Raw genomic sequence first — 13943 nt, 5'->3', positions numbered from 1 at the left:
AGTGATAATGTCCTGAAAATTATACTAAATGATAGAAGAAGAGACAATTTGTCTTCTTTCTTTTATATGACCACCTTCCACACTTATATCACACCCTAAACTATTTAATTTTGGTTTGTGAGCATAACACTATTTAATATAACAATTTTTTCATAATTTCTGAAATTTTTCAACATTTATATTAATTCTTAAAACAAATTAATATGAATTAAGTTATATTTTTTCCCTTGATGCATCCATATCGCTTGCATTGCGAGTTAATTTGAGTGAAAATCATTTAAAAATTCGATAGATATAAATTCATTCAAAATAGAATTCGAGTTAGCTCGAATCCTAAATTTCTTTTGGGCCAAAGCCTTTCCAGTCCCAGCCCAGTCCGCTCATCACCTGCAACTAGGCCCCCACCACCGCTAACGGCCCGTGAGAGGCCCTATCTGGGCCCTCTTCCCGTCGCCGTGCGCCTGCGCCGCCACGCCGCCATGGCGTGCGTGCCCAGGGCAAGGCGCCGCCAGGCCGCCCTCGCCCCTCGGTCCCGCGCCCCTACGAAGCTGCGCGTGCGCTGAGCCCCCACGCGCCATGCCGCTCGCGCCGCCCGTCCGGCCGTCCCGCAGGGCCGCCCGCCGCCTTGGCCGCCGGAACCGAGCGATGTCGTCGGTTCCCGGCTGCTCAAATCGCCGTCTCCGCTGCCCAGCTGTCGAAGCCATGACTACCACGAGCTCCGAGACGACGTCCCGTAGCTCCTCCTCTGCTCGCCGTCCCCGGAGGAGCGCCGCCACGAGGAGTGCCGGTCGCCGCGCGCCGCCAAATTCCGGCCGACCCCGTGCAAATCCGACGCTGGTGATTTCAGCGAGGAAATAAAAATTTCTGGTGTGGGTAGTTCAAGCCAACACCAGGTGTGTTGTGTGTGTATTTGGGAGTGGGAGTGGCAGATTGGCAGTGGTTTTCAGTTCTTTGATTCAGTTATTCATTATTTCCATAATTGCTTGAAAGAAAAAGTACTCAAAAAAGCTATATATGTTCATGTCCTCGATTCTTATTAGTAGTCACTATAAGTTTCTTTAGATATTCCAAAAGAAGAAGTCTGCCTATAGCCCATACTTATTAGTTATTACAACAATCATCATCACATAAGCTGAACATCTTGTAAGGAGTATTTCGTTTCTTTGGGAAGCTCTCTGGAGGAAAGCTAAGGGATAAATTGAAGCCATCAAACCTGCACTGGGATGATTAGTGCTGGCAGAACTATGTACTTAAGTACACAGCATGGGACAAAGCATTCATTAATTTTTGAAAGCTACATACATGCACTAGGTAGGAAAAGGTACAAAGAGACTTACAACTCTTAGTTGCACCACAACGTACATCTTAATTTTGGATGGGGCAGGGAATTGCAATATAATAATGTGCTGCAGGTTGGGGATTACTCCTACTCATATGCCCTGATCTGCACAAGACTTGAGCTATATATATATGTGAGTGAGGACACTGCAAGCATGCATTTTAGCGTAGACATGCACAGCCATTGATCAGTACTGATCAGCCGAGATTAAGACAAGGTAACCCCTTTGGCATTGCATCGTGAATGCTACATCGCGCGAACAGCTCCAGTGCTCTAGTGATGCCATTAACACCTTCAGCAATACCATGAGATGGCAGATATGGAAGGGGAATGCATTGCTGCTGACGAGCCCTGGCATCATAGGTGTCTTAGTTGGGATAGGCGGCTACGGCCAGCGTTACCGCTACCATCCCTTCACCCGTTTCATATTCCTTGGAGCCAATACACTATTCTTGCCCATCCTCTCTTATGTCGTCTCCACCCTTGACGACAGCTCCAATGATTATGTCAGCTCAGTAGATAACGAATGCACAACACCCATCTTGGCTGCTTTATGCCATTCTAACTTCCACCCATGCACTGTCATAACATGGGCATTCCTTGTTCAAATTGCCACCATCAATACTACCCCAGTTCTCGCCATCAATCCTAGAGGAGGTCGAACTGTAGGACCCTCTCTCGAGCTACTTGCTAAGGTTATATGGACCTTTTACCTGGGTGCTAGCATCACCAAAAGCCGTTTTCTTAATGCAATCTTCGGAGTATTGCATGGTAAAGACCGCACACCATCTAGCTCTGTTTCCATCTGTGCCAGAATTATGTTCGCACCTTCTGTCCTCATCTGCGCCAAAATTGTGTGCAAATACTTTGCATTTGAAAAGGCGCGGCTATCATTTGAACTAGGACGCAATCCTAGCCTTATTTTTGGGTACATGAAGCAGCTGGAACGACAAGAAAGTAGTCAGCCTGGTGAATCAGTGGTAGCTGAGGATGCCCCTCCTCCTCTCCTGGTTATGGGAGAAGATAGGAGACAAGTGGTGAATCAATCCTGTGGGTATGTGTTCACCAATGGTTCAGGGATAATGGGGATTGCAACCACTGGCTTGGTGACCCTTGATAAAATTTGGCAGTTGGAGAATGTTCATCCTATGATGCCAAGACTAAAAGACTTGTGCTTGTCCTTTGCATTATTCAAGCTATTGAGGTGCCGATTTGCAAGGTACAAAATTACTAATGTTCGCTCTGTGAGGATGCTCAAGTTTTTCTGCAGCTTGCTGCTAAAGGATGGTGGACATGACAGGATGTTCAGGGTGGTTGCAGATGAACTTTCTTTTGTTCACGATTATTATTATTCATCCCTCTCAATATCCTACGCTAAGTGCTGGCTGCCCATCTTGGTTATTTTTCTTTCCCTCTTGAGCATAAGTTACTGCATCGTGGCTGCATGTTTCATTGTGCTACTTGCAGCTAAAGAGAACAAGAATGGCTATTCCAGATAGATCCATTGTAAATTCTGGTGCACTCAAGTACAGGAGGTAAGCATATGGCGACCTGAAAACTTCGGAAGCTTGTATTTTGATGTGGTGCCGGTATTTTTCCTCCTTGCTCTGGTCCTGATTTCTGAGGTGAGGGTTATGGCTTCCTACATTTGCTCCAGCTGGACTAAAGTAGCCCTCACATGTCACCATGTCAATTCTATCTCCTTGCAACGTCCACTAAGAATGAATAGTTGGGTTGCTAGCCTTTTGCTGAAGTGCAGATTAAAGATAATGGAGCACTGGGATGAAACAATAGGGCAGTGCTCAGTACTTGTGCTTCACCCAAGACCAATCCTGTTTGACTTTATCAGGCGTATTCTCCAATTGCCTGACCAGGAGAGGAAGGTCAAGGTACCGGCAGCGGTGAAGATTTGCATCTTCGATGTGCTCAGAAGCAGTCACAGCAATGAGTGCCAGCTAAGCAATGGAACAGCATCTCTCCACCGGAGCCAACTTGGTGAAAGCTTCCTCTGGGCCTGCAACAGCATGGGTACATCTGATATCATACTTACCTGGCACATCGCCACATCCATCATTGAGGTGAGGCACCCTTACCGACCTAATCAAGAGGAAGGTTCTTCGACGATTTGTAACCAACACAAGATTGCTGCCACTCACCTGTCACGGTACTGCGCGTACCTTGTCACCTGGTGCCCAGAGCTTCTTCCTGACGAGGATGAATGGAGCAAGTGCTTGTACAATGCTGTCAAGGAGGATGCCACACGTGTCCTCGCTGTCCGGGCTGCAACCAGGCCGTTGACACCTGAGGTTGAGTACCAGGATCTAGTGCAATTGCTAAGTGAAGACTCCAAGCATGAGGTTTTGAAGAATGGCGTGAGGCTTGGAAAGCAATTGGTGGAGTTGGTCGAGGGTGAGGAAGCAGCATGGGCAATGCTCGCCGGCTTTTGGGCGGAGATGATTTTGTATGTGTCGCCTTCGAAGAATCTGAGAGGTCATTCGATGGCCATCGCCCGCGGCGGCGAGCTGATCACGCTCCTCTGGGCGTTGCTCTTCCATGTTGGGATCGTTAATAGGCCAGGTGAGCCCGATTTCACTGCAACTACTGCTGGCGTTGTTTGATACATGCGGCTCCAATTGTATCATGCAATGTTCTTTTACCATACTTCGTGGTTGGTCTTGTTGATGTAGTCTCTGTCCACATTATGTTTGGAATTTTGGATTATTCTCAGTTGTGGTGTGTACTTAATTTGATGTGTAGAGTCCTTTTTACAGGATGACCATTGAATCCATTTGAGATGTGGCGCACCTTTCTAAATTTTGATATTCTTGTGAAAATTGTATCTTTGTAATAATAAGTTGGATCTGAATTGTTTCAGGCCTAGGTTGTTGTCCTATACTGCTGTGATGCAATGCAAAAATAGTTTCTGCACTCGTATTTGTGTGTTTCCTAAACATAGATATATTGCAGTTTTGATTGATTCTTTTTATGAGCAGAGAAGTGAGCTTGATGCCTCATATATGCTTGCATTGCATCACGGACCCACAGTCATTGTTTTTTCTCTTTTCTTTTGACATCTGCATTTTTATTTGTCAGATCTGGGGTCCGGACGCGCCCCATGCCGGCGATGATGGCATTCATTGCTGCCACCGGCCGGCGGGTCTGCCACTCTGCCTTGCTTGCGGTCTTCTTCTTGGGCGTCGTCTCTGCTTCTCCAGAGGCAAAAGCATGGCGCGTTGGGCAACAAGGGCACTGTACTGCATCACAAGCTAGCCTCCTCATGCACGGTGAGTACTTTGATGAGGTGCTTGCCATCCAGTACGCCAGCGCAGCTGTGGTGGCGTGTGTGTAAGTGTGTTCGTCTACGTGCAGCTGCCGGAGATGAAAGTCCGGAACTTGGACATAGGCTCTTGGCCAAGTGATCATGAAATATTGAGTCAAATGCCAAGCCCAAGTAATGGGTCCAATTACAATGACGTGGCCAGTTTTGAAATATTAAGGATAGTTATTGGCATTCTGCTGTGAGTTTATACATTTTTGGGGAAAGAAAATTTTAGCATAGTCCCCAATACATTGTTTTGGGGGATAACATTTCAGCAACCTCTTGGAGTTGCTCTAATGAGTTTGTAATTTGGCAATCAGCTAATAGCAGGCTCTATGGATCCAGAGAGACCTACCGGGATGATCTGCTCCAATGCTGCAATGCAGGAACAGTTGCGCTGCCCCAGCCTCGCTGTGGCTGCCTTCTACGACACCATGGAACGGCAGATATGGCTGGGGAACGCGCTGCTGCTCACGGGCGCTGCCATGACCGGAGTCATGGTCGGGATATGCAGCTATGGCCGGCGCTACCGCCACCACCGCTTCACCCGCTTCATCTTCCTCGGAGCCAACACGCTGTTCCTGCCCGTCATCTCCTACGTCGTCTCCACCCTCGGCGACAACTCCAATGACTACGTCAACCGGCACAAGGACCGCATGACGACCTTGGCCGCCTTGTGCGACTCGGTGTTCCACCCCTGCATGATCATAACATGGGCGTTCCTTTTCCAGATTGCAGCGATCAATACTACCTCGGTGGTCGCCATTGATAGCAGAGAGGGTCGTAGGGTTCGGCCTCCTCTGGAGCTACTTCTCAAGGGGGTCTGGATCTTCTACCTGGGTGCCAGCATCACAAAGAAACGTTTCTTCCATGGGCTCTTCCGCTTCTCATCTAGTGAAGACCACGAACCGCTCACCCTCATCTGTTCAAAGATTATGTTCACTCCCTTTGCTCTCCTGTGTGCCAAAATTTGGCTCAAATGTTACTCATTTGGAAAGGCCAGGAAATCCTTTGCACTAGGACGCAATCCTAGTCTTGTTTTTGGGTATATGCAGCAGCTACAACGACAGCAAGGGAGACGCGGATGGAATGGTGAGGATGAGCTTCCTCCTGCTCTCTTGGTTATGGGAGAAGACAGTAGGAAAGTGGAGAAGCAACCTTGGGGGTATGTGTTCAGCGAGATATGGACACCGGCCATTGACAGCACCGGCTTGGTGACCCTTGACAGAGTTTGGCAGTTGGACAAGATGCTTCCGACATCATCAACACCAAGCAGACCAAAAGACCTATGCCTATCCTTTGCATTGTTCAAGTTGCTGAGGTGTCGATTCGCGAGGTACGACCTCGCCAATGTTGGGCTCAAGTTCTTCTGGAGCTTGTTGCTGAAGGACGGCGAGCATGACAGGGTGTTCAGGGTAATTGCAGACGAGCTCTCGTTCCTTAATGATTACTACTACTCATCACTCGCAGTATCCTACTCCAGGTGTTGGCTACCTATCCTGAGCATCCTTATCTCACTCTTGAGCATAGGCTACTGCGTTGTGGCTGCATACTTCATCGTTGTGTTCGGTAATGATGGCCAGCAAGCAGATGATACTGAGTGGATATTGTCTCTTAGCTACTATGATCTGCCTATGCATCTAAAGACTTGCTTATTGTATCTAAGTGTGTATCCCGAAGACTGTTTCATTCCGAAAGATTTATTGATATGGAAATGGATAGCTGAAGGTTTCGTGGAGAAGAAAACAGGAACCAGCTTGTTTCAGCGGGGGGAGGAATACTTCAATCAGCTCGTAAATAGAAGCATGATCCAGGCAGTCAGGGCAGAGGACGGAGTTGGGGACATAATTGCGTGCCAAGTTCATGACATGGTGCTCGATCTCATCCGTGGGTTGTCATACGAAGAAAACTTTGTGACTATCTCAAATGATGACGAAGTCACGTCACCTTCAGGAAACAAGGTGCGCAGATTAGCTCACCAGAACAGAGTGATGAAGCAATTAACCCAGCAGGAAGATGACACGGAAAACCAGAAAAAAAAATGCAAAACCTAAAAACTACAAAAAAAATGCATTATTTCTATATTTGTTTTTTTTGGGTGGGTGGGTAGGGAACTCCGCCTATGCAACTTGAAGTAACACTTAATTTCGCATAGCTGGTCCCAAGCCCAGAAAAAAAGGAGGGGCTACCCATTCACATTGCTGAGATGTTGTAACACTTTAACTGTTTGGTCATATGGTTTTGTTCCCATCGTTCTTATGATTTTAAGCCCATCGGTCAGTTCCACGACAAAAATATTCTCAGATTTGAATAGTGCTGCATCCTAGGAACAAAGATAGTCATAGACTATAGGTTTTGATGGTGCCTTTATGAAAATACGAATCTGTTGTGTGAGAAATTTTTTTTCTTTTCGTTTTTAGTATATTACAGTAATGCTGAACTTTTGATTTTCCCATGGCTATCTTAGGATGCTCTTACTTTTAGTGGTAGATAGAAAATTATTAAACCGTTTCAAGTGTCACAAGACCTCATCATCAAGCTAAGCTACCTCATTATTAACTCGTCAGCTTCAGTCGTGGAGTATTCTCGCCACCTACCGTTGATTTGCTTTCAAGTTTTGGAGCTGTGGCCTCACCACATAAATATTCAGTGGGTTTCTCTAGAGGCGCCCCCTTCCCTAGAGGCGCGCAGGGCACATCTAGGGTTTCTCCTGAGGCCGCCTTCTTCTCCGTGACGGTGCTAGGGTTTGAAATCAGTGGCGGTGGTGGAACCGGGACATGCCGCTGCCACCTCCAGGCGGGACGGATCCATAGACCTCTGGACCCCGGAGGCTGCCCTCGGCACAGTCAACGACGATGAGGAGATGGGATCCAGCCTCGACGCCCGCCGGTCCAACCTCGGTGGCCATGGATCTGGCAAGGTGGGTTGTTCCCTCCTCTACTTCTCCAATCTCCAGCACACCCCGCTCTTCGTCCCCCATGAGCCCGGCCCCTCTCAATCCCCTCCTGCTCCAGGTATGCCCTCCCTTTCTCTTCCCTTTCTGCTGTGGGTAGGTCCCTGACTAGGTGTGTGATGCGTCTTGGGTCGTTTCGGTAATGTGTTCGATGATATGCCTCCGAGGTTATCCTTGCATTGGTTTGATAAATTGTTAGTTCCCCTTCACAAATCAGACAAACTCTAGGTAAAAGGCCTCTAGCTCCTCCTTGATGTGTTGTATTTATGCAAATTGTTCCTGTTCTGAATAATCTAGTTCTTACACTTGATATGTGATGAAGAATTATTTATAAGCTCCAGAACATGCTATATGCGAAGGTGTATATACTCTAAACCTGTGCTTGTATAGGCTATAAAACAAGCATTTGACCTGTATTGAAAGTATTCTCTATATGGCTCAAAAAGTTTGGATGTTCTGTTGAGAACATTTGTTTGTTGACCGAACATATTCTCTATATGGCTCAAAAAGTTTGGCATCTTTCTTATTCTGAACATATTTATGCAAGTATGATCTCTGCATATCCATCTGGTACTTATCTGAATTATATTGTGGATCCATGTCTTAGTTTTTATTTGGACATGAGCCTACTGTCAATAAAGAAAACTGATAGTAAGGACCCAATAATTTTCACTTCTTTTGGTGCCCCTCTGCACTTCATCCTGATCTTAAATTCTGCTTAATCGTTGATGCAATTCATGCACAATTGAGCGAAAACTCATTGATAACCGTCTCTGTTGCTGAAGATATATCATAAAACATGAATATAGCTCTATTCTAGGAAGCATTATGTTGCTCTTTCGTTGATAATCGTCTTTCTCAATGCACGTTCATGGGATGCAGCTGTAAAAAGCTTTCCCAGGGAACACCAGATATAACCCGGTGATCTTTCTTGTTCCAAAGTTTATTTTGGTTGCTTGTTTATATATTTTCTTGCACCTATATCAGCTTTATGTGGTATCAAGATTAATTACTATATTGCTGCTATGTTTCTCTTTATCATCTTATTGCAGCTTGGCTTCTGGCAATTGCTATGATGTATGATGGTGTATCTTTGTTAATCCTTTTTCCAGTATTGAATACACTTGGAGCATGAATTACCTTCTGAACCTTCTATCACTTGAGTTTCTTTATAACATTTCATTGCTGGTAGCATTTGGTGCAGAAAAACTGACAATTCTGTTTGGTCTACAGGTTATGGTTAAAAAGGGCCCATCTTCCCCTCCTTTGTTTGTTCCTGCGTCCCCTCCTCCCTTACTCTGGTGACTATGTACGACTTATTTGTTGCTGTCGATGCCAATTGTGTGAGATACATCTGAGAAAGATTTTTTTACTAAGCACTTGTGCATGCCGATATACATCTGAGAACAAATTTTTTTACTGAGCACTTGTCCATGCCGATGATAATAGTTTTCGTTCTGCCTAAGAACTTGTTCAATGCCAATGATGATTTTTCTTATTTCATTCTATAATTTTGCCGAGGCATTGGACATTTTCAATGATGTTTTTTGGATGCTACACTTGAGATGAGGCATTGGACATGTGCAGTGATGGCTAATTTTTTTCATACTAAACATGAGCAGAGGCATTGGACATGTGCAATGATGGTTAATATTTCTCATACTAAACTTGAGCTGAGAGAAAAAATTTCTCAGCTTGAATATGTAAGCTATGCTACTAATGTTTTTTCTTCTTATTTGACAAAATACAGTGGTTGATACAATATCAGCTCTACCGATGTCCTTGATATTCTTTCAGCTCATTGATGAACTGTGGAGATTCTTGCTTCGACAGCTGTGGTAAGTATCTGACCAAACATCTTGATTTATACATTTAGTATATGACCTCATTATATATGTATTGGATGCTCTATCACTTGCAATTGCAGTAAGCTCATGATGTACATGTCATTTGTTGTCAATGTTGGTGCTCCCTAACTACTTACTGTATTGATATATTTATGAGAGCTGATTATTTTTATGATATATCATATATGCCATGTAGAAAGCATTGACCTGAGTTTTGTTGATACTCTGTTTTACTGCTTCGGAGCCAGAACAAGAATAAGAATCCGAGCCAGAACCAGAACTATTATGTGCAGTCACACATACAGATGAGTAAAAAAATTGAGACTGTCTGCATTCTACTGCTTGTCTGATAAAAAAGACAGTAACCTATTCATTCTAATGTATATGAGAATGGCCTGTTTTTTTTACTGTTTTCAGTTTGGACTTACAGATTTAAAACTTATTTACTTTGATGCTTTTCTTGATTATATTATGTTGCTCTTCTAGGTGCTGAACAGATGCTCTTGCTTGATTTATTTTAGTGTTGGTTAACTCCCAGTTTGAGTAATATACTTGCTTTCTGCAGGTCACATGCTTCAATCTCGGTTCGTTAGGAAGTGAAGGGCCACATTTTGGTATGTTTGTGCATTTCATATTAGCTAGTAGTTGCCTCGTGCTAATGAGTTTGGATATCTTAATACTTTGATCATAATAGAAAGAGGCTACATGCATGGTTAAATCTGAAATAGATGCATGATGGATGCAGTCTATGCTACTTTGACAATTGATCCTCATCTTGAGGCTATGTAGAAAGAGGTGAAGCAGCTCATTGGTATTGATAATTCAAGGGGTGGGGTCATATCAATGGTCTCATCGCCCTAGTGGGACGAGGTGCCCCACGAGATGATGAAGATTGTATCAGTTGTTGGAGGGGGATTGTGCAAGACTACTCTTGCCAAGTAGTGTATGATGAGCTTAAACCTCAACTCGATTGTGGGGCCTCTGTTTTGGTTGGCCGAAATCCTGGTTTGAAGAAAGTTTTTATGGATATTCTTTTAGATCTTCACCAGGGGCGACAGTAAACCTATTGACGCTCGTTAATGACACCTTTTTAGTGTTGTTTTGGTGTTGTTTTCATACTCATTCTTATACTAACCCGCCACTTGGCACTTGAAATAACCCCATTTTTGCATATGTATCTGGTTTTGGAACAATGTTCTTTTTTGAAGGAAAATGGACCTAATTGAACTACTTTTGCACAATGATCAAAACCATGGATGGGAGCCCAGAACTCACTTAGGAAACAGGCCTCGAAAAGGGCCCAGGGCACCCCAAATCCAAGCCTAAACACCTAGCCTGCCCCGGTCCGAAGCCCATTAGCACCCCCCCCCCCTTCACAAAGCAAAGGAAAGTTGTTGACTAATTATGAGAAACACACTACTACTAGTATAGTAGTATAGCTTAGCTAGCTTATCCACAGATGGAAAGACAGAAGCTAGCAAACGCCTCCGTGAAGGTCTGGGCCGGCCTCGCGCGGTGGAGCTTGCTGCATGAGCCGTCCTTGCACAGGCACACCACACCCATCCTCTCCATGTCCTCCGCCTGCACCTCCTCCTCCATGGCGCCCTGCTCCTCGACGACGGTGACCTTGCACCGGACGGCGAAGCAGTCGCCCTTCAGGAACTTGGAGCCGCCGCCTTCGAGGGCATCGGCACCGATGAACCTGGGGAAGCCCCAGGACTTGCCCGGCTGGAAGGGGGAAACCTGCAAGCGCTTCCGGTGCCGGCACCAGAGCGGTAGCAGCGGCCATTGGTCGACCAACTCGAACTCGACCTCGGCATGGACTGCGGCGCTCGTCCCGGGGTCGGCGAGGGACAGGTACAGCGAGACTAAGCCGGCGTCCTCCTTGTGCGCCCCGTCCAGGTAGCAGCGGATCTTCCAGGTGTGGCCGCCGGCCCTGAACTCGCCGGACAGGAGGGGGCTGCCGTTGTCGCCGCGCGTGTGCTTGAGCCACGAGTAGCCCTCCACCTTGAGCATGTGGTGCCCGGTGCCGACCGCCCTCACGACGACGCTGGACACGGTCACCTCCTCCGGGAGCAACGTGCGGATCAGGTCGTCGTCCTCGGCACCGGCAGCTAGGGGCGCGTACAACGGGGACATCGCCGCCGAATAATCGTCGTCGTCAGTGGGAACTAGCTAAACTAGAGGTGATACTGGGCAAGTGCGAGTAGTATTAGAGGTGATAATGGATCATGACTCTATACTTTTATCGCAATCCAATTTGATCTTCATATATACTCTATTTTTAGCTCAAAATTCTATAAAACAAAATTTCGGCTCTTTTTAAGTTGTACCCTAGATTATATCTAGATTAAATTATTTTAGTCTCCTTACCACCTAAGTACTATACGACTACGACATGGCCTATCCCGACCACGTACGGAATTATAGCCTTATATATACCATGAAAAAACAAGCTTATACATACCAATATATAAATTATATCCTACAAGTATATATTAAATATTGTACGGAAACCGAAATGAACGCTTCGATATTTATCCCTCAAAAAACAGAAATAGGTAGGTGATGCGATGGGCATCGATCATGCGCGATAAAATCCTCGCGTCAATCTCGTGAACTCCTATCGTTCCTATCGCCGGCCCTAGGAAACTAAGCTTGCGCGCGCCCGCGTCTCTTTGCGCTCGATCTGCCATGCCAGCGTCGGCGGCCATGCCGCCTCCACCGTGCGACCAGGAGGTGCTCACGATGACCGTCTGCTCCTACTCGGAGGCCACGAAGCTGGCCAACGGCAGTTGCGTCAAGTCTGCCCTGGTCCACGTTGGCGGCCACTCCTGGCGCGTCGTCTTCTACTGAAAGCGATCGGGTGCTCTAGTCTAAGAGGGGGAGGGGGTGAATTTGGCACAATTAAAATCTTAACCTCTGGCTCCAACTAGTTTGCACAAAACTTAAACTAAAATAAGCTATCTAGATGTGCAACTATGGTTCACCTTAGTGTGAAACCCTCATCCCAAAAGAATTTTGCAACCTATAGCCAATCCTAGCAAGATACTACACTAAGAAAGTAAAGGCACACAAGTTGCAATATGAAATGCGGAAGCTTAAAGGGAGGGATGAGAGGAAGCGAACTCTCGACACGAGGATTTATCCCGTGGTTCGGTTTGCCACAAAGACGCTCCTACATCCACGTTGTTGAAGCACTCACTAAGAGTATCGCTTCCTGGCAATCAAGTCTCTTCCGTGAACACAATCACGGTCACCTTAATCCCGATCTTCACTAAGGGAGATTGCCCACGAAGGAGGGGTCTCCGTCCCCCGCACAATGTCGTCGACGCCGCTCCACACCAAGCCGGAGTATCGTTGACTTGCCGGCAAGCCACCAATTGCTTCAAGGGGCCGGCGCACCGTAATACAAGTGTGGTTCACTCTAAAACCAGCCACAAGGATCTCAACATTGCTTGTTCACTCACTCAAGAGCTAATCTAGCACTTACACTTTACAAAGCTAGTGCTAAAACCTAAGGATATGATCAATGAGCTCTTGTATGGCTTGGAGGTGTTATTGGGTGTGTATGAGATGTCTTGGGACTCCAGCATACTCAAAATGGCCGGGGTGAGGCGTATATATAGGCCACCAACTCAAGAGAGTCGTTACTAGCCGTTGGCCAGTATTCTGCGTAGGCATCGGAACTTCCGGTGCATAGGGCATCAGTTCTTCCGGTCACTCTGCGCTCTGAAGTTGCCGTTGGCCTCTCTGACACTGCTGCAGCAACTTCAGGGACCACCGGATGAACCGATACTATAGCGTCGGAACTTCCGGTGACATTTGATCTTCATATAGCCGTTACACCTTGCTGACGTCATTGCACCGACGCATTGCTCCGATGGCCATCGGTTCATCCGGTGCTGAAGGCTTGGCTGTTGCACGCTTGACATCGTCTCTGGAATATGGTACATCGATTGCACCGATGCCTCTGAATGGACCGTCGGTTCAACCGGTGCTGCACTCTTTCTTCAGTTGATCTTCCCTTGATTTCCAGAGGCGCTCAGACTTGCACCGATGACAGGGCGTCGGATCTTCCGACAACAATGGGATGCCCGATGCTCAGGCATCGGTTAAACCGGTGCCTCTGTTTTCTGCCAAACTAGTCCAATGCATCGCAGCGATCAATTGAATCCTTCAGATTTATTCTATCTTTGGATTTCCACTATGCTTTGACATCTCTACGGCGGATTAGACTTGTCATCTTGATGGTGGATTGGACTTGCATCTCGACGATAGATTGGACATTGCGTTTTGACGATGAATTAAACATGTTGACTCATATCCATGGGACCTAAAAACTCCTATAAGTATGATCTCACAAACTTATTAGTCTCATTGATTATGTTGTCACTCAATCACCAAAATCACAAACAATGACCTAAATGGGACCATATTCCTTACATCTACCCCAACGGGAGGCTCGCCGGCACCACCGGGTTC

At 46.3% G+C, this 13943-nt stretch overlaps 2 protein-coding genes and 1 long non-coding RNA gene across 3 annotated transcripts; 2 read left to right on the top strand and 1 right to left on the bottom strand.

Moving 5' to 3' along the window:
• Nucleotides 1-2940: 2940 nt before the first annotated feature.
• LOC120663041 lies at nt 2941-4652 on the top strand. The gene is made up of 2 exons (XM_039942069.1): nt 2941-3916; nt 4433-4652. Exons 1-2 carry the CDS (start codon nt 2974-2976, stop codon nt 4465-4467), a joined length of 978 nt encoding a protein of 325 aa, XP_039798003.1. The 5' UTR covers nt 2941-2973; the 3' UTR covers nt 4468-4652.
• Nucleotides 4653-6771: 2119 nt separating this feature from the next.
• On the top strand, nt 6772-10489 carry LOC120663040. Its single transcript, XR_005670272.1, has 2 exons — nt 6772-9449; nt 10024-10489. It is a non-coding gene; the product is annotated as an uncharacterized LOC120663040 (long non-coding RNA).
• Nucleotides 10490-10907: 418 nt separating this feature from the next.
• Nucleotides 10908-11597, bottom strand: LOC120659127 (BTB and MATH domain-containing protein 43-like). Its single transcript, XM_039937182.1, has one exon. It carries the CDS (start codon nt 11595-11597, stop codon nt 10908-10910), a length of 690 nt encoding a protein of 229 aa, XP_039793116.1.
• Nucleotides 11598-13943: the final 2346 nt, after the last annotated feature.

This window comes from Panicum virgatum, chromosome 2N (genome assembly GCF_016808335.1).
Source record: "Panicum virgatum strain AP13 chromosome 2N, P.virgatum_v5, whole genome shotgun sequence".
NCBI lineage: Eukaryota > Viridiplantae > Streptophyta > Magnoliopsida > Poales > Poaceae > Panicum > Panicum virgatum.
This window is presented reverse-complemented; position numbering and strand designations above follow the sequence as displayed.